This window comes from Styela clava, chromosome 15, assembly GCF_964204865.1.
Source record: "Styela clava chromosome 15, kaStyClav1.hap1.2, whole genome shotgun sequence".
NCBI classification, from domain to species: domain Eukaryota; kingdom Metazoa; phylum Chordata; class Ascidiacea; order Stolidobranchia; family Styelidae; genus Styela; species Styela clava.
The window spans coordinates 13784809-13812243 of NC_135264.1; the positions used below are offsets into that span (position 1 = coordinate 13784809).

General features: G+C 36.4%; 4 protein-coding genes and 2 long non-coding RNA genes across 8 annotated transcripts; 2 read left to right on the top strand and 4 right to left on the bottom strand.

Annotated features, from left to right (window-relative positions):
* Nucleotides 1-1394: 1394 nt before the first annotated feature.
* Nucleotides 1395-7962, top strand: LOC120334652 (tetraspanin-8-like). Of its 2 annotated transcripts, none has more exons than XM_039402158.2 (8): nt 1395-1561; nt 1984-2083; nt 2177-2274; nt 2565-2639; nt 3102-3200; nt 4075-4248; nt 4515-4598; nt 7536-7962. In XM_039402158.2, exons 1-8 carry the CDS (start codon nt 1505-1507, stop codon nt 7602-7604), a joined length of 756 nt encoding a protein of 251 aa, XP_039258092.2. In that variant the 5' UTR covers nt 1395-1504; the 3' UTR covers nt 7605-7962. The 2 variants fall into 2 exon arrangements, with proteins under 2 accessions (XP_039258092.2, XP_039258093.2); XM_039402159.2 differs by lacking the exon at nt 7536-7962 and adding an exon at nt 6116-6939.
* Nucleotides 7963-7973: 11 nt separating this feature from the next.
* On the bottom strand, nt 7974-11431 carry LOC120334651 (phospholipase ABHD3-like). Its single transcript, XM_039402157.2, has 3 exons — nt 10483-11431; nt 9416-9923; nt 7974-8732 (listed from the first exon to the last, which is right to left on the bottom strand). The coding sequence occupies exons 1-3, from the start codon at nt 11173-11175 to the stop codon at nt 8569-8571; spliced, it is 1365 nt and encodes a 454-aa protein (XP_039258091.2). The 5' UTR covers nt 11176-11431; the 3' UTR covers nt 7974-8568.
* Nucleotides 11432-12538: 1107 nt separating this feature from the next.
* On the bottom strand, nt 12539-13669 carry LOC144411902 (uncharacterized). Its single transcript, XR_013468995.1, has 2 exons — nt 13357-13669; nt 12539-12621 (listed from the first exon to the last, which is right to left on the bottom strand). It is a non-coding gene; the product is annotated as an uncharacterized LOC144411902 (long non-coding RNA).
* A 163-nt stretch (nt 13670-13832) lies between these two features.
* LOC144411900 (phospholipase ABHD3-like) lies at nt 13833-17212 on the bottom strand. Its single transcript, XM_078109600.1, has 3 exons — nt 16645-17212; nt 15578-16085; nt 13833-14888 (listed from the first exon to the last, which is right to left on the bottom strand). The coding sequence occupies exons 1-3, from the start codon at nt 17179-17181 to the stop codon at nt 14725-14727; spliced, it is 1209 nt and encodes a 402-aa protein (XP_077965726.1). The 5' UTR covers nt 17182-17212; the 3' UTR covers nt 13833-14724.
* Nucleotides 17213-17935: 723 nt separating this feature from the next.
* LOC120334298 (phospholipase ABHD3-like) lies at nt 17936-21376 on the bottom strand. Its single transcript, XM_078109601.1, has 3 exons — nt 20774-21376; nt 19544-20048; nt 17936-18926 (listed from the first exon to the last, which is right to left on the bottom strand). The coding sequence occupies exons 1-3, from the start codon at nt 21308-21310 to the stop codon at nt 18763-18765; spliced, it is 1206 nt and encodes a 401-aa protein (XP_077965727.1). The 5' UTR covers nt 21311-21376; the 3' UTR covers nt 17936-18762.
* Nucleotides 21377-24318: 2942 nt separating this feature from the next.
* On the top strand, nt 24319-26672 carry LOC120334502 (uncharacterized). 2 transcript variants are annotated; one of them, XR_013468997.1, is made up of 5 exons: nt 24319-24667; nt 24787-24946; nt 25048-25758; nt 25902-25974; nt 26364-26672. It is a non-coding gene; the product is annotated as an uncharacterized LOC120334502 (long non-coding RNA). The 2 variants fall into 2 exon arrangements; XR_013468998.1 differs by lacking the exon at nt 25902-25974.
* Nucleotides 26673-27435: the final 763 nt, after the last annotated feature.

A 27435-nucleotide genomic window follows, 5' to 3' on the forward strand; every position in this document is an offset into this window, starting at 1 on the left:
ACGACTAAAAGTAGCCAGGGGATCTGGTATAATCATTCTATTCAAAAAGGTTTGTCAGTATCAGTGCTGGGAACTACAGTTACAACATTTACACGTTATGATATGTTTTTGATAACCGAAACATCGCTTGAATAAACATCGTTAGCTTTTACAGGTTGAGCTTTATTCAGTGAATAAATCTGGTAACATTCTAGATACATGTATTTGTCGTTTATGTATCCATGTACCCTTAACGATTTCCCTTATTTATATTCATAAAATTTGTTGCTTTAACAGTATAATTTCGTTGTGCCTAAATACCTTGGAATAAAAAAATGACCTTGGGTAAGTGTTAATTTTCTGAAATTCTCAAACTTGTGATGCATAGAGCCAGATTTGCCACCTCACCATCGCGATAAAATTTTGTTTTAAACTCTTGTGATCATGTCCGTGCGTCTGTGATATGTTGGTATAGGTTAGCAGCTAAATATGCAAATCTGGATGCTACTTTGGTGTGCTATCTTAGCGAATGTGTGATTTAAGTTAAGGTTAGGCACTGAATTCTACGAGAATGTCTTTATGAGATAAAACGCATATCAAAGTGGCACCAAGTCTTGTGATGTGAAATTATATTTTGGGTGGTGAACTGTTCAAGGATATTCAATTATAAATCATCTCTCGTTGTCTCTGTGTTATCACCAATAAAATAATTTCTTTTTTTTATACCGGAAAAGCGAAACAATTTTCCACCTTCCGGGTAAGTAGCAATACCACGTAATATTAATATACGTGCCTTATCTTCGACGAACAGACCACCACAGTTCAAACTTATTAAAAACATATTTAACCAGTGGTCGTTGCCACGTCCCAGTTACGTTTCTTTACCCGCCAGGCCCCCCCTGAAGAAATGTTTGATCTCTGATGGCGCAAAGTCTATTTGCAATAATTGTTTATCGTTTTGTGAAGAGTTTGTCTTATGTACTTCAATTAGTCGATAGTGCTCAATTGTTAGGCTACAACTATTTTTAAATCAATGGACTCTGCCTTTACCTTACTTTCTTTCGCTAACTTGTCCTGTCACCAAGGGTGTTTTGTTTCCTGTAGATGAGATCGTGTCCGGAAAATTCGCCGTAGGAAATCTCGCCGCATAGGAAAAATCGCAAGAGCATTTTGTTGTAAAACAAGTATATGTTATTAAAACAGTTAGGTTCATAGGGTTAGGGTATGCTCTTAAATAATGAATCTTTTTTTAAATAAGACGATTTTTCATACGGCGATTTTTTTTCTATGCGGCGAAATTTCCTACGGCGAATTTTCTTTGAACCCCTGGAGATCATAATATCAAACGTATCGTATGAATATTCTGTTGTAAATATACAATACTAACAACTGTTTACTTTTTTCAAACCAGTATTGTGATTTGAATAATAATAGTATAAAAGTAGATTATTATTTGGAAACAGAAGCTGTGAAAATTTGGCTTAGGAACTGATTGTGAACAAGAGAAATATTGAACTAACTCATCATGTGTCTGTTTTCAATTGCAAAGTACTTATTGTTTGCCTTCAATTTTATATTATGGGTGAGTGTAGATTTCTTTTTTATGTTTTTCTTCGCTCAGAACCGAGCGAATAGTAATAGTAACTGCCGTTTTAATATTTTTCTTTTATCTAGATACGAGCCTAAGCTTTTATGTCATTAGTAATACCCCTCCCTTTACCCCCCTATTCTCTCTAAAATTCCAAACCAATCCCCCAGATGTGACACCACACTTTAATTCTTAACGTAAATAAAATTGTATTTGAATATTCAGAAAATAGATAACACATTTGTATAAGTTACAAATAGTTGTATCACAAATAACAAAATATGTAACACCCTCTACAACTGAGAACACCCACCTAAATTGAACTAGGGAACAGGTAATACCTTCCTGAATAGAATGGTTAGTGTAGATACAAAAAAAATTACGCTGATGCACCTTTACGCTTCAATCTTTTTCAGGCGGCCGGAGCGGCTGTACTTGGAATCGGTATATATTTGGCTGTCGGTGATGGATCTTCTGCCGTTGTTGAGATAGGCGGAGTGAACTTCTACGCAAGCGGTAAGCTGTTCATCATTCTTATAACATTCGTAGTGAAAAATTTTACGTTCTTAATTTAGTCTATACATAAAACAAATAAAATACTTTTTTTAGGATCCTACATACTGATCGCCGCCGGTTCATTTGCCCTGATTATCGGATTCCTAGGTTGTTGTGGGGCTATGAAAGAAAGCACATGCTTGCTAGGATTGGTAAGTTGTAACTTGATTCTTGACAAGCACACAATCAATATATTTTTGGCGCTCCAGAAGTGTGTGTACCAATATGGAGGGAACTAAATTTTGTTCGCCCACTTTACATCAAGTTGTGTAAAGGGACGGAAACTTATGGGTATATTCACTTGGCTAACACACACAGTCCCCGAACTCATAATAGAACTGAAATAAGGAAAATCATAATAAAATTATGGTCTAACGAACCCCAACCTGGTACACATATTACGGGAGTAGCACATTTTGCAATATTATTATCATTTTTTCAGTATTTCACCTGCCTTCTCGTTATATTCATCTTGGAAGTGGGAGTTGGAATCTGGGCATTGGTCAACTATGACACGGTGAGTTTCTTTTCAATAACATTATGACGTCATTAGACTTGAAAAACCTCTCACGATAATCACAACTGCCATCTTCATCTCAAATGCGTTTTATCTCGTTTCCTAACCAGGGAATAATTTGGCTTTTTCATTTACTATAGTATTTCCAATATTCCGTAATATTACCTATTTACGCACACATTAAAATCTGCTGGAACTGTACAAAAGCGGAGGCTCGACTTGCTCATAATACTAGCTAGGAATTCATTAAAGATTGAATGAATAAGGTACATTTATGCATAGTGAATGAGGAATAAATAATTCCAAAATAGGGGAAGTGGGGGTGTGGCGACAAAGGTTGGGAAGCACTGACCAAGCTGTTCTCACAATTTTTATGCCGCGCCCCCTTTTTAAAATTTGTTACATCTCGCGCCCATATTCAAAAATAACTAGCTAACAATGAACTGGACATTTTTATTTCAGGTAGACGAGTTGATCTCTGAAAGTATTTATTCATACGATCTCGATCCAGTTTCGGCAGAGAGTGGAGGAAACTCAGCGTTCATAAGCATGGAAAAACAGGTACAGTTATAATCTCATTATACCACAAGAGAGCTATGCTCAAATATATGGACACGTAGCACCACATAGTGGCAAATTTGATTGAATACGTCAAAGCACACAAAAAACGAATCCCATACAGAGAAAAGCGATTTTTTTTTCTGTGACAAACAACAAGAACAAAACAACATAATAACAAAACGACTTTATGTCCACTAACGTGTCGAATAATGAGACTTCGAACTGTCAGATTGTTTTGAAATGACGTATAGCTGAAAAATGTCGCTTAGCAAACTAAGCAGACAAGCGGAATAATATTACATCAACCATAAAGCGTGATTTTTGCCCGCCATGATTCATTGTGATGATAATTTATTTTTCGATTACAAAAATAAAAAAATCTATTACAAAATAAGCAATGCTGAAATGTATGAGCACGTACGTAACTTGGTGCCAAGTTTTCTGAAAAGAACTATGGACAAGCGTGATATAAAAAAGTGTTTCTATACGTGAAAAAGTACTTAGGAAAATAAAATAAAAAGATAAAATTTTATGAGGACTATCGGTCTATATAGGACTTCGAGAACATCTAAGGAAACTTTTTAGATACTTCTTCCTACATTAAGTTAAAAAAATCAGTTGGTTCATTTGCGAAAGAGAGCGATTTTCCCAACAACCCCAATAGTAATCTAGCAAAACCATTTATATGTACATGTCATGTCAGATAAACGATGAAAATATTTCGCCAAACTGTCGGAATCTAAAAGGGTAATTTCCACGTTTTATCAATAAAATGAAAATACTATTGAATGGGATTGGAAATATTTCAATCCAAACAATATTTCCCGTTTTCTTATTTTTTTTGTATTAGTTAATATTTATAAATTTATTCCAGTTTCAATGCTGCGGGAAAAATAACTCCTGCAATGACTGGTACGCTGTCAACGCAACTGAACCATATGGATGTGATTGCAAAGACGGCGACAAAAATTGTGAGTCGATAAGTGCGAATTCGAAGTGCGGTGTTCCAACTACGAATCCCACGAAATACGACTATGTCTATAGCGAGGTGAGTTTGCGTTTAACAATTTTACAAATGATCAGTCGTCATAGACGAACGAAACGAATACATCTTATATATATGCCGAAAATGCTATTTGCTATATTTTATATAACACAGACCTCTCATTGCCCCGATTACCAAAACTTGTACAGCAGTAAAATAAAATAAAGATTTGGCTTAAAATTATAAGCAAATTTTAAATGGCCTCACATGGTGTGACTACAGACTAAAATTGATTTGAGTTTTTAAAGGATTTTTCACACTAATTTCAGGACTGCACATCAGCCATGACAGTATTTGTACAAGATAATCTGACACTGATCGCAGGGATTGGATTGGGAATCGGATTGGCAGAGGCAAGTATTGCATTGAATATTGTATTGAATATTGTATTGCAAACCCTTTTTCTTGTGTACAGCGGAAACAATTTAAAACAGGTTAAGAAACGCTGGCGGTATCTACACAAGCGGTTGAACCCTGTTTTAATAATTGTACTTCTCGATAAGACATAAAAATCAAGCGTTTTGTTGGGCCTTGCGCAATATATGAATAAGCACTGTTTCTCGATGTTGCGCCAAACGCATGAGTAGCAAAAAGGTTTATTTCGCACGGGTTCGTGATATGAATTCTCTTTGATAAGCACGTTTTCGCCGTTTTAGTATATCAGATGAAATAACTAGTTCACCTAGTAGGTCACGTTCCACCAATCGAGGCCGGATAGTCGGTATTTTGCGAGACCATTACTGAGAAGAAAATCGCTTCATCAAAAAGTTAGGTCAAGTCAAGTCGCCACACCCATGTACTCAGCCAAGAATTAGGAGATAGCGATGCCAGTTCCTAGGCAACGACAAGCTAACAACACATTGCGGTGATTAAAATGCGTAATGTCTGTTTACCCTAGTTGCCCATTAACTTTTTCAAGTGAAGCGCGGGTGCAAAACTCATATTACGCAAGGAAGAAATGTAACTATTTCAGCACCTCATCAGTATACAAAGTAACTCAAATGATGAAATCAAAATCTCAATCATGTAATGACCAGACAGTTTGATATATTTTTAAATCACAACCATTTTCGTCATGCTGATAGTGCACACACTGACAAGATTTTTTGACGAAAAATACAGTTAGGTCGGGTCATGAAAAAATAAGGTTATCGCAACCCACGCAAATGCGATTTGCTTTTAAACGTTTCCTATGCACCATACAATTGCTCAAAATTTCAGTATATTAGTACAATTTACAAATATGTGAATTTGGCTGTCATTGGCCACAGCCATTATCAGATGAAAACTGTCTTTAGTTTGAAGTTATAATGAGTGTTAAAAAATAGGAGAATTAAAATTATTCAAAGCCATAAGCTGCCTGTACGTACGGCCATAAAATTAGAAGTTACCACTCGAAGGCAAAAGCAAACCCATATATATAACTGGGAAGAGTAACCACTCGTGTGCCATTGATCATCCAGACCGGTGATTCACTATCTTTATTTCAATCAACTTAATCTGGTCCGCCTGATTCTGCCACAACCAAACTTTTATATTTTTGCTGAAAAATAGCTCGAGGAATTTGTTGAGATTGCGATTAAATTAGGTTTTGGCTTAAGTCTTGTTGTTTCCTAATTTAGTTTTATAACGCTGTAAACATTGTTAATAAAATGTAACTTTTTAGGACTAACTTACATGGCCCGCCAGTCTAGGTGGGCGAAATTTTTTGCCCCTGTCCCAAAAACCTTGCCACCCCTGTCTACATGGTACTTCTTACCGGTAGCCTCAGCTTCGGAAGTCGGACCGATTGTCTTGTTCGGTCATTATTGATGCTAGGCGACATATTCGTGATTCTGAACTCCTTGGAAATGACATTGTTTTCTTTTAGATTCTTGGAATGATATTTTCAATTTGCATGTGCTGCGCCATCAAGGATAAGCAAGGCTAAGTACAGCTGTTGTGTACCCCACCAACTCTGCACAAAGTCGCTTTCAATGTTTAATCACAGCTCATCCCAGTAGTTCCCAATTTTTTATGGCTTGTGGCCCCTTTCAAGAGGCTTTCAGCACCCATGGTCCCGCTGTTTACCATTCCAGTGGTATTTATAGTGTTGATTGGTAGATACCAAATTCCATTATGTTCCTACAATTCCTGCACAATTCATTCACAAAGTAAAAACACACTGTGGAATGACCCTATCAAGCAATGAAAGTAGGAAGATTCCTTGTAAAGGGAAAAGTAAAATCAGAATTGAGCCTAGCCTAGCATTGTGGCCCTCCTGTTGGGCCACAGGCCCCGGTTGGGACCGCTGCCTTATCCCATTTAAACGCTCTCATTGTTTTTTGTCGTGATATATTACAATAGTGATGCCTGAGCTGTGAGAAAATAACATCATACCACATAGGGCAGACGAATTCATGTATTTCACCCATTGTTAGTTCATAAAGAATTTTTTTTCTTAAATAATATCATGCTTTACTCGGTTTACTGTGTATATATATACGATTCCTATACTGAGGTGCTTAGTTTCGTAGCGTAGTTTTTTAATTTTTTGAACTAGTATTTGTTTTTTAGTATTCGTGTCTGGTTTTCTGATTGAAATCATTACTATTAATTATTTTATATTTTCTATCTTATGTACCTTACCTGCTGAACTCTCCCATTTTTCAATGCAATTAAAATTTAGCTGAAACCGTATGAGAATTGTTCAGTTTTAGGTGAGCGCGCGCGTGTACTATTTATCGACTACGCTTTGCGTTATCGGAAGCAACAATAAAACAAGTTTTCTGACTGAACACATGCGAATTTGCCATAAGAACGAATTATCATTTTTAACCAATAAAGTATCAAAAATTCAACTAAGAAACATACACTAAATAAATCTATTTTTATTCTTCCTCGCGAGAATTGACCCTTAAACTCAACATCATTTAATAACAAAAACAGCACACAATAAATACTATTCTTTAAATATGAATAAATCCTACTTGTAAAATAGGTACTCCCGCGTGTGTGTACCAGGTTAGGGTTAGGCCATAATTTCATTCCGATTTCCTTATTTTGGTTCTATCACGAGTTCGGGGACTGCCTGTGTTAGCCAAGTGAATATACCCCCTGTCCATATATGTTTCAGTCCCTTTACACAACTTGATGTAAAGTAGGCGAACAAAATTAATTACCACCATATTGGTAAACCCTTCTGGAGCGCCGTAAAACCAATTACATAATAAACTGATTTTCAACAAGAATGATTCAAATATACTGCGATATTTCATTTAAGTTCTAATACAAGGTAAATTTGTTTCTAGATATTCGGAATGATCTTTGCAATGTGTTTATGTGGAGCCATAAAAGACAAGAGACAAGTTACGCCTTAAAATCAATAGTAAATTTGGGCATGTGCGGGACATAATAAAGCAACACCCTTTGGGCGAGATTTATTGATGACCCGCGCGACCCCAAATATACTAAAAATGTTGCCAATTTTCGAAGAAACGATATGAAATTCCATGCAAATGACGTTTTTTTATCATTTTAGATTTTCTAATTACTTTCTATATTTACCTAACCTAACTATCTTAACTGTCTTAATTTATCAAACACTTTTGCTCATTAATAACTAAATTCTCAACAGCCGAACATATAAAAAGATTTTTTTATCAGAAAAATTATATAAGCTGAATAAAGTCTTAAATACAAGCAAACTTGCACAATTAATTTAACTTATAATCTAACGATGTTCACAATCAATTCATTTGATTAATTTAAAATTGCGAACACGTCTCACAAACTTCTCCAGTCAATTTTGCAAAATAAGTAATAATCTATATTTTTTGTAATACAATAAACTATATTTAACTATTTTAAATGAGTTCTGAAGTACCGGGAAACAGCATGATATAATATTTTTAAATGACTTGAAAATTTAAATTTTTTGAAGTACCAAGAGTTCTAAAAAACTCCATAAATTCGCTTGTTTTGGAATTCTAAAGCTAGTTTAGTTAGGTTCTAGAGCAGTGTTTCTCACACGGTGGGACGCGCCCCACAATGGGGGGTGGGGTAGACAATTTTTGAGGGGGCGTGAATCTAATTAAAAATAAAATATTTGTTAGATTTTGGCCGCCTTATTTTGGATATTTACATTTCTTTATTTTTACACATTTACGTTACATCCACGTATTTTCAACGTGGGGCGCGAGACTTGACAAATTCTAAAAAGGGGGCGCGGCTTAACAAGTTTGAGACCACTGCTCTATAGTGAATAAATGGGAAAAAAGTTCGTTGTTGTAAATGTCAACTTTTGGAGCAATATTTAAAATACTGTGTACAAGATGGCCCGAATTAATAATTTCCCTCCACCATTGCATCGAAATATTCCATCATTACTTTCTCAAAATAACTCTTTGAAAGTGGATTCCATCCTTCAAGGTGACTGACATGTCCTCCACCGTACGTCATCACAAGAGCAACATTTTCAGTTTGCGCAATTTCCTCCTTTGGTAAACCTAAATGCATATATATATATATATATATAGGTAAGCATGGAAATCCCTTTCAGTTCAGTCAATAACCGAAAATTTTGTAGAGGATAATCACAAGAACGGTGTCGTCCATGTTTGGCAATGATGAATATTTGTTAGCCAAAAGTTCAAAATGCACTAAAATTGATTCAAGACCATGCATCTGAAACAAATAACTGGCTGACTATTCCCATATCTGACATGGACTGGTAACAGGACGAGAAGTTGTGGTTCGTATCGGGTTTCTTCTCTCCCGGTATAACTCCTATCCTAAACGACCACCTTTTATCAAAATAACAGCTCCTAATTACATCTACGTTCAACTGATCTCGAGGAAGCTTTCATCATAAATTCGTAGGTAGGGTGGTAAAACCAAATGCAAGAAATTCATCAAATGTCGCATCGAAATCGACAGATATGACTATGGAAAATTAAGATACTGAATGGTCTCCACGTGGAAATAGTATCAGAACGTCATTCCCATCTGCATACACGCCAATTTCGGTATATTCAAATACAATTTTATTCAAGTTAGGAATCAAACTGTGGTGTACCACCTCTAAATTCGGGGAGGGCGGGGAGGTAGTAGAGAAAACACTAGTCCTTCTACATGGTTATATAGGGCATGAACTAATATGAGCAAATTATATTTAGTATATATGACCAACCTCTCTCCGGCGAAAAAGGGTCATCATTCGATCCCACGCAAAGTACAGGCCGTGCTATAGCATTCAGTTTATCTGCATCTAATGACGAATCATTATAATACTCCTCTGTATCTTTATATCCAAATATCGGTGCTGTAAAATAACTATCGAACTCGCGCAGAAATGAAGACTTTTCTACTTTCTCGTGATCAATAACGGATCCAAAAACGTGGCTATGACGTCGGTACATCGTCTCTTTCACGCCTTCCGTCACTTTTGTGTTTAAAATAAATTTGTTACTCCATAGTTCAAGTTCGTCCATACACGTAGGAGGGTGGAACGGGCAACAGAACAGCATTCCAGCGTCAATAACGATGTTATCCCTTTTTTCACTCATGTATCTTCCTAGTATCAATGATCCAAGCGACGCACCAATTGCATAAAGCTTAGATTCTGGATATCGTTCCTTGAAGACTTCCACAAGTCGTTCTAAATCTGCTGTATGAGTTGCACAATATGTCCTGGGTGTCTGAAAGTGCAATCACAACTTGCAGTTATTCAATTTTAGTGTTACACGCGCTGCGTGAATAAAGTCTGTTGAGATTATTGCTACGCGAATATACGACTGAAAATTATTTCGCAATATTTCAGTACACGGTATGGCGCCCATGTACCTTGTATGTATTAGCTGTTTTATTAATACCGAAAGTGTCAAGTCTACAGTTGTTATTTCCGTCGATAATCTTATAATAAGCAATCAGAATCAGAATGCTTTCCAGCTTTTCATTTTAGGGGGGTGTTTCCAAATTTAGGGGATGATAAATATTTTTCTATGTGACGATAAAACTATTTGCAACTTATAAAAATGTTCGATATATTTGCACCGCCCTGGTATATGCTTCGCTTTCTGGACATTCAAGTAGAAGTATACTCAAGTTAGGAAATCAAAGTGTGGTGCCACACCTCACGATTAGTGGGAGCGTTTGAAATTTTAGGGAGGAGGTGTAGGGAAATTACTAACCATTAATCGTGTTTTTCACACACTTTTAAAAACATATTTTCTGGTGATATTCAACCTTAAACGTTACCTTGAGTTCCATGTCTTCCAGTCCTCTGTAAATAAGAACAGCTATTCGAAATCCCTGGCTTGCTAAGCAACGAGCAATAGATTGAACATATCCCGATTCCGTTGTCGAGGTTAAACCCGGTATGATGATGACTGTTGGCCTGGTATTATGATCGGGAAATCGTTCACTGCCATTATTGCAACACCAATCGACACCGAACAAGCCACCATCATGTTCTTTAAGAATCTCTCTCTCCCATTTTAAATTGCTACGAGAAGGTAGAAAGTACCGTATGATCGTCTGTGCCCTGGACTCAGCAAACCAATATACCGGCATGTAAGGCCGTTTCAAAGTCGGCACGTGATTATCTAAAAATGTGCCAAGTTTCGTCCAGTTGTTGCAAATAACTAATGGTAGCTTCCCGTAATTAGTGTGGTAGTGGTGCCAGTACCAAGCAACAAAACCTACCACCATGCTAATCGACCAACTTGCTAAGCCTGAACAGGTGTACACTATCATTCCAACAAAGACATAGACGCTTCCTGCCCTGATATTCATTCTTTTTAAAAGACTGCCGTAAGTCGGAATACCAGCGAAAAGTAGGCTATCGTTTTTCGTTAACCATTGTTGAGGTGTCATATAGGTTGCCAGAATAAACTGCACAAAAATCAGTTTTGTGTAGTGCGTTTTGAAGGCCGTAATCTGTAACCTCATATATTTATTTAATTGACCAACGATTAAATATAGTCTGGTGAGTTATCTTAGGCGTTTGTATTGGGCAATCACCGTGCATATGTTATGGACAGAATTTGGGGGTGATTTCTCATCTTCAATAAAATTGAAATAGTGCCACCGGTACATGAACATCTTATGGCAGCTTCCGTCTCAATCCCATTAAGTCACTCTTGTAGAATTCAATTCCCAAACTCTAACTAAAATCCCACAACAACTGGGATCTCATACCAAAGTAGCACCCAAATTTGTTTTTATAATTTCGACATTTAGCAGCAATCTCGTTACCAACATATCACGGACGCACTGACACGATCACAAACGCTTAAAACTAAATTTTATCTCCATGAAAGTGGCAACCTTATATAGAGGACTTGCACGGGTCACGTGACCTTGTTACTGGACGGCAATAAAACAAAAACGTCCATTTGGCTCCTGTCAGTTGCAAGTCGGATTATACGTTTCCGTTTTGTTTGGCTGTTGAAAATGGTTATTTCGTATTGTTCCGCTGTACGTATAGTATAGACAACGAAATGGATCTTCAGCTATATTCCACTGTTTTCAAAAGATCCGGAACGTCGCGCAATGTGGATATCATCTATCCCCCACCATCAAGTCCATGCTTCTGAAACAAATAACTGGCTAACTAATCCCGACATAGAATGGTAATCGTACGATGTTGCACCTTGCAATCTGTCCCCAACCACAGATAAATTCTATCCTAAAAACTAACCACATTGGTAGGCATAGTTGCGTTTTAAATTGAAAGAAATCTTCATTAATGGTCAGAAGGTGTTGTCTGATTGTTTTGTTAGTTAGTAGGTAATTTATTACTGATCTGATACACAAACTTGGCACTGTCAAATGATGATTAGTGTTTAATTTATTTTCAGGAAAAAGGGAAGATAACCCATTATCAGCTGCTTACATGTCCCATCGATATTTGAATTTTCGCCATCCCCAGAGAAGAAGAGAATAGTTAAAAATAGGAGGATTTTGAAGAAAGGCAAAAGGCAGGACCATTTCAACAAATTCTGATAACTTGTATGCGTTGCAATATTAATTCGCAGTTGTTAGCATAAACATTTAATGTGTCTTTCGACTAGACCTACCACACTTTAAAGAAAAGCCGCCTACACCCCTTTCACTAGAACCATAATACTGTAAAATATTTGATAGAAATTACCCCCGAGAAACCTTCACGACCAGACCCACCGAAATTTTTTTTTATTGATAGGGTCGTCTTGAAGTTGATTTCGTTAAAGCACAATGGACACTTTATCCATCCATCCAAGTTACTTTGTCATTACGATAAGCATCAATAAATGGATACTGAGGATGTATTATCAAGTCACGCAAGCTGAGGTCTTGTGCCACTGTGGTCTTGTTGCAACTTATACTTTGCCATCCATCTATTCGCACCCATATCTGTAAGATAATGGATACAGATAAGAGTTTTCATAAATTCTAACGATCAAGGAGTGTGAAATTTATGTCCATATCCCACCACAGCCCCTAGTAAATGAATTTGATTCCGGGTAGCGTATCTTTTTTACCAATGACAATAACAAGACATTTTGAATCAGTTGTACAAGCACCATTAGGATAGGATTTATCTGGGGGGGAGCCAGTTATTTGTTTTCAGAAGCATGGACTTGGATGGTGGGGAATGGTCGTAACCGATCAGCGGTCATGTGAACCACCCTCGGTGGGAGTGGAGCTGCAATCCTCTAGCACATAACTATCCCCGCATGGGATTGTGACCAGGGTGATCAGAGATGCGGTGGCGAGCGTATTCCTAGATGGCGAATTCAATTGAATTCTGGTTATTTTTTGCATGACCCCTGGTGTTAAACGTTAGTTATCTATTCAACCTTTCACACTTAGTAAAAGATTACCTGCTAATTAGGGAAACAATACCTGATTCCTTACTGTCTTACACAAGTCAAGTCTGCAACTGCAAATAGGCCCACGCCTAAGCCTACTAATAACAGTAGTTGATTATTAGATTAATTCCTTACTGTCTTACACAAGTCAAGTCTGCAACTGCAAGTAGGCCCACGCCTAGGCCTACTGATAACAGTAGTTTGTCATCTGCTTTCCATTGAAATGAGGGAGCTTGTGAATATTTAAAGAAATTGATAACGGCACACTATCACTCACCATCAACGAAGTGCTGTCCGCAAACAGTGAAACACAAGTAAGATGGCTTCTGGACTTGACACCAAGCAGTTCTGGCAATAGATGATATCCACATTGCGCGACGTTCAGGATCTTTTGAAATCAGTGGAATATTACTGAAGATCCATTTCGTTGTCTATACTATACGTACAGCCAACAGAACAACGAAATAACCATTTTCAACAGCCAAACAAAACGCAAACGTATAATCCGACTTGCAACTGACAGGAGCCAAATGGACGTTTTTGTTTTATTGCCGTCCAGTAACAATGTCACGTGACCAGTGCAAGTCCTCTATATATGGATCACAAATTTAAGAATCATTTCCACTTACCCAAGATTATTTTTTGATTTTGGCACAATGAATGTAAAGGCCACTGTTAAAGTAACAAATTTCATAAATACAAATCAGCAAAAGTACCTAATTATATAAATGACAAAAACATGCATCCACAATGTTACCAGATTTATTCACGGAATAAAGTTCAACTTATGAAAGATAACTATGTTGATTCACGCCATGTTTCGTTTATCGACGTTTTTTTTAATCGTTCTGAATTTTTTAATTACTTTTTTATACGAAATTTACCTAACCTTCGTCTTAATTTATCTAACACTAACTTTCGTCCATTAATTAATAACTAAATTCTAAACAGCCGAACATAAAAAAAATTTTGAAAAAATAAAATCATCTAAGCTGAATAAAGTCCTAAATGCAATCAAACTTGCACAATTAATTTAACTTATATTCCAACAATGTTCACAATCAATTCATCTTATTAAAAACACGTCTCACAAACTTCTTTGCGAAAATTTGCAAAATCTACGATAGTCTATATTTCATGTAATAAAATCAACTATATTTAACTATTTTATATAAGTACTAAATTACCGGGAAACAGCATGATATCAAATATTTAAATGAGTTAGGAATTCAAATTTATTGAAGTACCAAGAGTTCTAAAAAACTCCATAAATTCGATCGTTTCGGAATTGTAAAGCAAGTTTAGTTAGGTTCTAGAGCAGTGGTTTTCAAACGGTAGGACGCGCCCCACAAGGGGGTCGTAGACGATTTTTGAGGGGGCGTGAATCTAATTAAAAATTAAATATTTATTTGTTAGATTTTGGCCGCCTTATTTTGGAAATTTACATTTCTTTATTTTACATATTTACGTTACATCCACGTATTTTCAACGTGGGGCGCGAGACTTGACAAATTCTAAAAAGGGGGCGCGGCCTAACAAGTTTGAGACCACTGTTCTAGAGTGAATATATTGGAGAAGAGTTCGTTGTTGTAAATGTCAACTTTTTGAAGCAATATTTAAAATACTGTGTACAAGATGGCCCGAATTAATACTTTCCCTGGACCATTGCATCCAAATATTCCATCATTACTTTCTCAAAATAACTCTTTGAAAGTGGATTCCATCCTTCAAGGTGACTGACATGTCCTCCACCGTACGTCATCACAAGAGCAACATTTTCAGTTTGCGCAATTTCCTCCTTTGGTAAACCTAAATGCATATATATATATATATATATATATATAGGTAAGCATGAAAATCCCTTTCAGTTCAGTCAATAACCGAAAATTTTGTAGAGGATAATCACAAGAACGGTGTCGTCCATGTTTGGCAATGATGAATATTTGTTAGCCAAAAGTTCAAAATGCACTAAAATTGATTCAAGACCATGCATCTGAAACAAATAACTGACTGACTATTCCCATATCTGACATGGACTGGTAACAGGACGAGAAGTTGTGGTTCGTATCGGGTTTCTTCTCTCCCGGTATAACTCCTATCCTAAACGACCACCTTTTATCAAAATAACAGCTCCTAATTACATCTACGTTCAACTGATCTCGAGGAAGCTTTCATCATAAATTCGTAGGTAGGGTGGTAAAACCAAATGCAAGAAATTCATCAAATGTCGCATCGAAATCGACAGATATGACTATGGAAAATTAAGATACTGAATGGTCTCCACGTGGAAATAGTATCAGAACGTCATTCCCATCTGCATACACGCCAATTTCGGTATATTCAAATACAATTTTATTCAAGTTAGGAATCAAACTGTGGTGTACCACCTCTAAATTCGGGGAGGGCGGGGAGGTAGTAGAGAAAACACTAGTCCTTCTACATGGGTATATAGGGCATGAACTAATATGAGCAACTTATATTTAGTATATATGATCAACCTCTCTCCGGCGAAAAAGGGTCATCATTCGATCCCACGCAGAGTACAGGCCGTGCTATAGCATTCAGTTTATCTGCATCTAATGACGAATCATTATAATACTCCTCTGTATCTTTATATCCAAATATCGGTGCTGTAAAATAACTATCGAACTCGCGCAGAAATGAAGACTTTTCTACTTTCTCGTGATCAATAACGGATCCAAAAACGTGGCTATGACGTCGGTACATCGTCTCTTTCACGCCTTCCGTCACTTTTGTGTTTAAAATAAATTTATTACTCCATAGTTCAAGTTCTTCCATACACGTAGGAGGGTGGAACGGGCAACAGAACAGCATTCCAGCGTCAATAACGATGTTATCCCCTCTTTCACTCATGTATCTTCCTAGTATCAATGATCCAAGCGACGCACCAATTGCATAAAGCTTAGATTCTGGATATCGTTCCTTGAAGACTTCCACAAGTCGTTCTAAATCTGCTGTATGAGTTGCACAATATGTCCTGGGTGTCTGAAAGTGCAATCACAACTTGCAGTTATTCAATTTTAGTGTTACACGCGCTGCGTGAATAAAGTCTGTTGAGATTATTGCTACGCGAATATACGACTGAAAATTATTTCGCAATATTTCAGTACACGGTATGGCGCCCATGTACCATGTATGTATTAGCTGTTTTATTAATACCGAAAGTGTCAAGTCTACAGTTGGGATTTCCGTCGATAATCTTATAATAAGCAGTGAGAATCAGAATGCTCTCCAGCTTTTCCTTTTAGGGGGGTGTTTCCAAATTTAGGGGATGATAAATATTTTTCTATGTGACGATAAAACTATTTGCAACTTATAAAAATGTTCGATATATTTGCACCGCCCTGGTATATGCTTCGCTTTCTGGACATTCAAGTAGAAGTATACTCAAGTTAGGAAATCAAAGTGTGGTGCCACACCTCACGATTAGTGGGAGCGTTTAAAATTTTAGGGAGGGGGTGTAGGGAAATTACTAACCATTAATCGTGTTTTTCACACACTTTTAAAAACATATCTTCTGGTGATATTCAACCCTAAACGTTACCTTGAGTTCCATGTCTTCCAGTCCTCTGTAAATAAGAACAGCTATTCGAAATCCCTGGCTTTCTAAGCAACGAGCAATAGATTGAACATATCCCGATTCCGTTGTCGAGGTTAAACCCGGTATGATGATGACTGTTGGCCTGGTATTATGATCGGGAAATCGTTCACTGTCGTTATTGTAACACCAATCGACACCGAACAAGCCACCATCATGTTCTTTAAGAATCTCTCTCTCCCATTTTAAATTGCTACGAGAAGGTAGAAAGTACCGTATGATCGTCTGTGCCCTGGACTCAGCAAACCAATATACTGGCATGTAAGGCCGTTTCAAAGTCGGCACGTGATTATCTAAAAATTTGCCAAGTCTCGTCCAGTTGTTGCAAATAACTAATGGTAGCTTCCCGTAATTAGTGTGGTAGTGGTGCCAATACCAAGCAACAAAACCTACCACCATGCTAATCGACCAACTTGCTAAGCCTGAACAGGTGTACACTATCATTCCAACAAAGACATAGACGCTTCCTGCCCTGATATTCATTTTTTGAAAGACTGCCGTAAGTCGGAATACCAGCAAAAGTAGGCTATCGTTTCTCGTTAACCATTGTTGAGGTGGCATATAGGTTGCCAGAATAAACTGCACAAAAATCAGTTTTGTGTAGTGCGTTTTGAAGGCCGTAATCTGTAACCTCACATATTCATTTAATTGCCCAACGATTAAATATAGTCTGGTGAGTTATCTTAGGCGTTTGTATTGGGCAACCACCATGTATATGTTATATACAGAATTTGGAGGTGATTTCTCATCTTCAATAAAATTGAAATAGTGCCACCGGTACATGAACATCTTATAGCAGCTTCCGTCTCAATCCCATAAAGACATTATTGTATAATTCAATTCCCAAACTCTAACTAAAATCACACAACAACTGGGATCTCATACCAAAGTAGCACTCAAATTTGTTTTTATAATTTCGACATTTAGCAGCTAACTCGTTACCAACATATCACGGACGCACTGACACGATCACAAACGCTTAAAACTAAATTTTATTTTCATGAAAAGTGGCAACTCTGTATGCACCACAAATTTATAAATCATTACCACTTACCCAAGATTTTTTTTTTTTATTTTGACACAATGAACGTAGAGGTCACTGTTAAAGTGACAAATTTTATAAATACAAATCAGGAAAAGTACTTAATGACATATACATGCATCCACAATGTTACCAGATTTATTCAGGGAATAAAGCTCAACATATGGAAGATAACTATGTTGATTCACGCCATGTTCCGGTTATCGACGTTTTTTTAATCGTTCTGAATTTTTTAATTACTTTTTATACGAAATTTACCTAACCTTCGTCTTAATTTATCTAACACTAACTTTTGTCCATTAATAACTAAATTCTAAACAGCCGAACATAAAATTTGTTTTGAAAAAATAAAATCATGTAAGCTGAATAAAGTCCTAAATAATCCTAAATAACTCGCACAATTAATTTAACTTATAATCTAACGATGTTCACAATCAATTCATTTGATTAATTTAAAATTGCAAACACGTCTCACGAACTTCTCCAGTCAATTTTGCAAAATCAGTAATAATCTATATTTTATGTAATGCAATCAACTATATTTAACTATCTTATATGAGTACTAAATTACCGGGAAACAGCATGATATCAAATGTTAAATGAATTAAGAATTTAAATTTATCGAAATACCAAGAGTTCTAAAAAACTCCATAAATTCGCTTGTTTTGGAATTGTAAAGCAAGTTTAGTTAGGTTCTAGAGCAGTGGTTCTCACATGGTGGGACGCGCCCCACGATGAGGGCGTAGACAACTTTTGAAGGGGCGTGAGCCTAATTAAAAATGACATATTTGTTAGATTTTGGCCGCCTCATTTTGGATATTTACATTACTTTATTTTACATTATACGTTACATCCACGTATTTTCAACGTGGGGCGCGAGACTTGACAAATTCTAAAAAGGGGGCACGGCCTAACAAGTTTGAGACCACTGTTCAATAGTGAATAAATAGGAAAAAAGTTTGTTGTTGTAAATGTCAACTTTTGAAGCAATATTTAAAATACTGTATACAAGATGGCCCGAATTAATACTTTCCCTGGACCATTGCATCGAAATATTCCATCATCACTTTCTCAAAGTAACTCTTTGAAAGTGGATTCCATCCTTCAAGGTGACTGACATGTCCTCCACCGTATGTCATCACTAGAGCAACATTTTCAGTTTGCGCAATTTCCTCCTTTGGTAAACCTGAATGTATAAAAAAGTAACCACGATAATCCTCTTCATTTCAGTCAGTAAAAACAGATTTCCTTGAATATAATCACAAGAAAGAAGTCTATGTTTCTCAATAACGAAGATTTGTTACCTGAAAGTTTAAAATGCTCCAAAATTAGTCAAGTCCATGCATGTGAAACAAATAACTGGATAACTAATCCGAAACCCGACATGGTCTGGTAACCGGTACACATGTGGTGGTTTGCCATATGATTAAGCCTTTCTATCGACTTTTCTTTCTCCCGGTGTAAATCCTATATATATAGTAGATTTTTATCAAGATAACAGCGCCTTGATTACATCTAACTTTAATTGGGTCTAGACTTTAGAGAAACCTCATCATAAATTGGGAAGTAAAACCAAATGCAAAATATCCATCGATGTTGCGTCAAATCGACAAATAAAAATATAGGAAAAAAGATACTGTGAATGGATTTTAGCAAATTTGGAGGGTGGTAGATATTCTTTTAATAGCGACAAAACTATTTGGTAGAGTGAGGAACATCACAGGTCCTCCTTCTACATAAGGATAGAGAGAGAGAGAGCAAGAACAAGTAGGAGCAAATCATATTTAGTTCAGTATCACCAACCTCTTTCCGGCGAAAAAGGGTCATCATTCGATCCTACACAGAGTAACGGCCGTGCAATAGCATTCAGTTTATCTGCATCTAAAGACGAGTCATTATAATACTCCTCTGTATCTTTATATCCAAATATCGGTGCTGTAAAATGGCTATCAAACTCGCGAAGAAAAAAAGATTTTTCTACTTTCTCGTGATCAATAACGGATCCAAAAACGTGGCTATGACGTCGGTACGTCTCCTTTACGCCTTGCGTTACCTGTGCGTTTAAAATAAATTTATTACTCCATAGTTCAAGTTCGTCCATACAGGTAGAAGGGTGGAACGGGCAACAAAACAGCATTCCGGCGTCAATAACGATGTTATCCCCTCTTTCACTCATGTATCTTCCTAGAATCAATGATCCAAGCGACGCACCGATTGCATAAAGCTTAGCTTCTGGATATCGTTCGTTGAACACTTCAACAAGTCGTTCTAAATCTGCTGTATACGTTGCACAGTATGTCCTGGGTGTCTAAAAGTGAAATTGCAAATGTCTAATTTTAGTGTATACTGTATACGTGTATAGTGTGAGTAAATTACTCACGCTACGTGAATGATGTCTGCTTCGCGAATATACTTTACCAAGCACTATTTCGCAATATTCCAGCACACGGTATGACGTCCATGTGTGTATAAGCTCTTTGGTGCTCCCGAAGTATTCTACCAAAAGGCGCACAACCTGAACATATTATTAAACCAGGTTAGGGTTGTTCAGGTTGTGCGTCATCATCTTGGTACAAATACTCCGGAGCGCCAGCTTTTTTATTGATACTAAAAGCAACAAATGTCAAGTCTACGTTTGTTATTTCCGTCGATTACCCTATATTTATAATAAGCAGTCAGAACCATAATATTGTCCAGCTTCTCATTTTTGTTTTTTTTTTCAAATTAAGAGGGCGGTAAATATTAGGCTATTAGCGATAAAACTATTTGCAACTTAAAAATATGTTTTATATATTTGAATGACCATTTGCACTGGTATATGCGTCACTTTCCTGATATTCAAATACAATTAAATTCAAATTGGGAATTTAAAGTGTGGTGGCACATCTCAAAATTAGTTGGGGCGTTTGAAATTTTAGGGAGGCGATGTTTACCCCCTACAGGGGGTGTAGAGAAATAACTAACCATCACACGTGCCTTTTTCACACACTTAAATATATATATATATTAGTGATATTCGACCCCAAACGTTACCTTGAGTTCCATGTCTTCCAGTCCTCTGTAAATAAGAACAGCTATTCGAAATCCTTGGCTTGCTAAGCAACGAGCAATAGATTGAACATATCCCGATTCTGTTGTCGAGGTTAAGCCGGGTATAATGATGACTGTTGGCCTGGTAATAGGGTCGGGAAATCGTTCACTGCCATTATTGCAACACCAATCGACACCGAAAAAGCCACCATCATGTTCTTTTAGAATCTCTCTTTCCCATTTCAAATTGCTACGAGAAGGTAAAAAGTACCGTATAATCGTCTGTGCCCTGGACTCAGCAAACCAATATACTGGCATGTAGGGCCGTTTCGAAGTCGGCACATGGTTATTTAAAAATTTGCTCAGTCTCGTCGAGTTGTTGCTAATGACTAAAGGTAGCTTCCCGTAATTAGTGTGGTAGTGGTGCCAGTACCAAGCCACGAAACATACCAGCATGCTAAGTGACCAACTTGCTAAGCCTGACGAGGAGTACACTATCATTCCAACAAAAAGAAAGACGCTTCCTGCCCTGATATTCATTCTTTTGAAATACTGTCGTAAGTTAGAATACAAGCGAAAAGTAGTCTATAGTTAACTATTGTTGTGATGACATATGCGTTGCCAGAATAAACTGCACACAAATCAGTTTTGTGTAGTGCGTTTTGAAGGCCGTTAATCTGTAACCTTACATATTTATTCAATTGACCAACGATTAAATATAGTCTGGTTAGTTATCTCAGTCGTTTGTATTGCGCAAACATCATGTATAGACAGTACAGTGCATTTCTCGAATTGTTCTTTGGTGAGGAGAGAATTAAGATTGGTTGAATGTCTCAGGCAAAGGCAGGCTATCAACAAGAGAGAAAATAAGTTAGGACATACTTTGCACATTCAAACCAAAATTAATATGAAAATACACGTAATAATTCACTTGTCAGAGTAATATTAAAGTACAAACTGAAAACACAATCTGTAGCTGGCAAGTATTTACTTTCCGCAAACAATGATACATAAATGTTACATAATAATGTAACCATTGTCTCTGGATGATGCGTGACTAGTCAAAATGAATTCCCCCTAAACTCACGCTATCTCAGTTTTAGGTAATTGACGACGATTGTTAATAGCAGAAAGTCATCATAAGAATAGGTGTCGTGATTCAAGACATATGGATCAACTGCAAATGTTCTACTGTTCAGTGTTCAACACCAGAGCTTCGATTTCCGTGTTTATTTCCGTTACATTGACAGATCGACAATAAGTCAATAGTGACGCAACAAATGAAATTTTGCTAACCGCTCAAACGCTATTGGCAGTTTGCTATTTGTCGATCAGTGTTTTTTTTTAATTTAAATTTACTGACACGACATTATATTTTTGCTCGGGGAATTTAAGTTCACCAGTTGTAATCAGAAAACGGTCCGAAAAAGCTGTAAAGGTTATTTTTAAGAACATTTGCTTGAATATTAGGAAATGAAATAATAGTTCGCAAGTAGGCTACCTGTTCGAAAATAGTATTAAAAGCATCAAAGTTCAGCAACGGTTATGTATAAGTCATCCTAACAAGCATTACAAAAATGAGAAACATTAAAAGAAACAGCTAATTCAAAAACACCAGAAACATATTTATTAGACGCAACGATCTCGTGTATTTTCCGCAAAACTAATATTTTCCCTGAATCATTAAATCAAAATATTACGCCATAAGTTTCTCAAAATATCCCTTTGGAAGTGGATTGCATCCTTCAAGATGACTACGTTATTCTATTTGAGTAACTTATCCAAACAGAAAATCATAACTTACTTTCAGTTCCAAGTTTCCAAGTCTTCTGTAAATTAAGATAACAACTCGGAATCTCTTTCCAACTAAACAAAGAGTCATTGATTTAATATATCCGGATTCAGACGTTGATGATAAACCCGGAACAATTATTATAGTCGACCTCGTAGTGGGTTCCGAAATTGAGTACTTGAGTCGTGACACCAAATAGCCCGCCGTCGTCGGTATGATGTACACTGTGTACAGTATTCATTTTTTAATTCCAGAAGTCCATTTGAACACAAGGAATGAAGTAATGTATGGTTGTTAATGCTCTTGCCTCAGCACACCAATACAGTGGCATGTAGGCTGCAGGTGTCGCAATGTCAAGATGTGCCTTTCCAAAGACGTATCGAGTTTGGTGTTCTTTTTACATGCCCGCAAAAGAATTTTGAACAATATTTGTTATAATATATAATGTTCCGCATCACGCTACCAACCATTTTGCCCAACCTAATATAATAGAAAATGAGTCAAAAGCAAAAACTGTCCATGAGGCATATTCGCTAGGTCTATAATTCAATGCATTCATTGTTGTAATTACGGCAGCAAGAATGAGAACAAATCGAACAAAAACCACAGTACTGACTACTGGTACAAATAGAAACTGTACTTTTACTGTATAATCACGACTATAAATTGCAGTGATCTGTTGAACAATATATAATATTTATATTGATGTACACTTTTGAATTTGAATGGAAACAAGTGACACGAAACCCCGATTAAAAACCATCTAAGCAATGGTACTGCATTTACTATTTCACATTGGTACATGAAAGCCTATTCGTGATTGTCAATTCTTGGAAGAGAATTTTGTTGATAATGGTCAATCGGATAAAAAGTTATTCACAGATGTTCACGAATTACATGAAGTGTCTCATCTTGTTATCCACAGTGATTCGAAACTCAAGAGTAAAATTTTTGAGTCTACTCTGTTTAAAGTGGTTCGCTTTTGAGGCGCTCCGTTCATCCATGGCTTGTCATTGGTAGAGCAATTCATATATTTTATTTAAATATGACCGTATAAACAATTGAGTTGTGTTGTATTTATTAAAATGTGCAGTTTTCTTTAGTAGATTATAAAATAAATATGGGCATATGAAAATTTTACAAACTTTATATTTGACGGGTCTACTGATATCTTGTGCAATTGAAGTCATTTTGAGAATATTCGGATTATTCGAGTGCTTTTTAGGCTGCATATTATACGATGCCTAAATATGCACCTAACATAATAAGGATAAACTTTTTGTCAGGATTTGGTTCTAACTTTCCATTGGCGCCCACAGTGTGCCACACCTTGAATGATTTCGCACAATTTGTATATTTGTAGCCATATTAAAATGAGTTCGAAATCACAATGATTGATAAATATTTTGACTTGGCTTTAGATCTCAACAACTAACTCGAATCTCAGTCCCTCTTAAATCAGCGGTCAATTTATTGAGGGTTTTCCGGATAGATCGCTAGTAAAATACTTGCGGACTCGGGTTGTGACAAATTATGTGCGCTTTTCAAAATATCATCAGGTTTCGCAGAATGCAGTGATGTGGCAGTCTTTTTCTGACGCTACCTAATCATGTGATACCCAGTAGCCAATAAAAAGCATCTTCAGTTTGCCCTTCTTCCGCCCTCTTTGTTTCTTCATTATATACAACCTTTTTTCTTGCCACGTCAAAATTTGTCTGCGCCGATGCGGTCTTTTCGAATTTGACGCCGTCGGGTGAGCACTGCTTTTTTATTTGTCAATTTTTAAATTTTTTTTGCCATGATTTATATGTTTCGCTAGTCCTTTTATATTCTAACTTTTGTATTACCTTGCAGTCATTTTCTATAATTTTTATAGCTATACTAATGCAGTTAAACTAAACGTATTCCTACAATTAATGATTCAAATGTTCACAAAGTGAGATTGCAAGTTCTGAATATGGTGAGGTGAATCCAAATCGGAAGATGCCATGATTATTAGAAATAAACTTATTCAGTTAGGCCATAGCATAATGCTGAAGTGATGGTTGGTGTCTGGTTTTTGAATCGAAGACTTACGAAGGTGGCGATGCAGAACTAGAGTACAGGTATGTTTAAGGTGAAACAGGTAAGAACCGTCATTCTTAAAAATCATGCTTTTATTCCGTTTTTTATTCGTTTAACCCAAATGTATTGTAACTTCTAACCTGCGTATATTATTTCGTAGTTGCGATCGTATTTTTGTAAACGAGATTTAAATGTTGACATCGGGAACAACTGGAGTGGAACAGAAACTGCGGTGTAATGATTACAAAATTAGGGATTAAATGTTTAAGACTCATCGAAGACATGGCCGTGCAAAGATATCGGGCTAGTCTATATTACAGGTAATATTTTGATTGATTATTTTGCCACTTCAAATTTGTCTACAGACGTGCCGCTTTTTAGTTTCTTTATTATATCTAAACTTTTTTTCTTATCTTTTCAGATTTTGTCGCGTGTCCACGCGGTCTTTCCATATTGGACGCCGTCGGTTGAGTACTATTATTTTCATTCGTGTTAATTTTCTTTTGTGTTATGTACATCCCCGTGTCACTAATTCTCTTATGTAATATACTGTTTCTTCATAATTTCATACATATATACTAATGCAGTTAGACTAAACTTAGGCTTTAATTAAATTGTTGATGAAATCGTCTACGAAGTGAGGAATCGACTGCAAGTTAGAAATTGCTGATTGGAGACGAAAATGGAAGATGCAATGAATACTAGCTAAGGGTACACCGAAAATATATTCGAGCGATTTTACAAGTAATATTTTTATAGGAAATGTTTTGTCATTCTAAAGGCAATCAACGGACAGCCTCACTTTTCGGGGGCCGCAATTTTATTTGTTATCTCAATCCTTTTTCTTGTAATGCATTGTTTTTATTTCGTCAATTTTTCGTCTATTGTGTGCATCAATTTTTTACTAATATGGAGCATTTCATTCCATCACGGCCGTTTTTTCAACAGTTATACTAATGCATTTAGATTAAAATTAGGCCTACAATAAATTAATTTGTATAATATACATGTCTTGCAAGTTCTAAAACTGCTAGAACGGAACAAGGTATAAAGATGAAATGCCTACTAGCGGAAGATGAACTTAATTATTCAGTTACTTACGGAAACGAGGACGAGACGATCGAGTAATAAGGTAACATACACTTTCGTCTACTGTAATGTGGTATAGAGAGTATGAAATAAGGAGGAAATCTTAACCCAACGAGAATTCATGGTATTATATAGTTTAATTTTCTTTCATTTTAAAACTATTAAACGGCCTGACTTCCTTTGCAGACTCCTCTTCTTTTTACTTGACGCATCTAAAACCTGTCGGACCCGAGCTAGTCTTTCAAATTGATGTCGTCAGGTGACAAGTTTTTTTCTTTATTTTTTCCTGATTTAGGTGCATACCAGTTAGTTTCCTAAATATAATTTTATAATTTTACCTTATATGTCTGCGAGTTGACAATGAGAACAGAGATCTAGAATTGTTAAAGTACAACCAATCTATAAGATGATGTAAACTAACCAAAGTTTGTTTGGCATTATTGAAATTTCTTCATGTATTTTATTTTTTAAATCAAAAACGCTGTAATTTAATAAAAATAAATGTTAGTTGACAAAAATCTTGAACAGATGTTTTCATGGAGTTTTTGATTCAACGATGTTTTATCTTTTTTACGAGGCAAATTTGGTAATGCTTGCTTGTCACAGCGTGTACACAGCATAGATATCCTGATATTATTTGTTTTGAAGGATTATCAATGAGCGAATTGAGGATGTGAACGAGGGCGAACCTTTGCACAAGTGGAATCTATCGTTTACCTAAAGTAATTTATTTCAACAGAATCACCTAACATTTAGTTAATGCAAATATCAGTCATGTGAGGACTGGCAATAGTTTGTTTCAAATGTACAAGTTTTGAAATTTAACATCAACTTTTAAATCGAAGATTGTAACAATTGTTAGCGTGTAAAAATAATTCCTAAACTGCTTATCAGCTCATACTACTGGCTTTGCTGAGGCGACCGCCTTTAGTGTATGTTTCACTGAAACGTTCGTTCATATTACAAACATACAAGAATACAGTATAAATTCGAGGGATATTGGCTTTTGGATTAGGAACTTCGGTGAGTTCTATTTTTGTACTACAGTATAGTTGGCTTGGATGTATCATTCCCTGAATAATAGTGATCCTTTATAAGAAACGTACACAGAATAGCAAAGTATTTTACTTTGTTCCCATGTTATATGTTGGGCGCTCCCTTAGTATGTGAACCAAGATGGCGGACACCTGATTATAGTATGTGTACAAGGTTAGGGTTAGGCCATAATTATTTTCCAATTTTCCCCTATTTTAGTTCTATTACGAGTTCGGGGACTAGCAAATTGACTCCCATAGTATTTGTACCTGAAATTATGGCCTAACCCTAACCTGGTACACATACTACGGAAGTACCATTTATTGTACCATATGTTTTATATTATATATGTTATCTACAATCTGTATTTTAGGCCTTGTCTGCCCTGCTAACAAACATCCTGTATATACCAGGCCATCGCTAGGCGATACACCGTATATTTTACGGGTTTTCAAGCACTTTCAGAACTAGAATATCCTTTTAAATTTTTTGTTGCAGGAATCTGACTGTACGAGCGAATCTGGCGTCAAAGTCCAATTCTGGATCGTAACTGGACTACAATACAACGATGTCACCGAAACTGAAAGTAAGCTTTTATTTATTTACGCTGTCATAACTAAATTTACTCCCAAATTGTAAAATTTTGTTAAGAATATGCAATCTGGCCGTTTCAAATTATAAATAA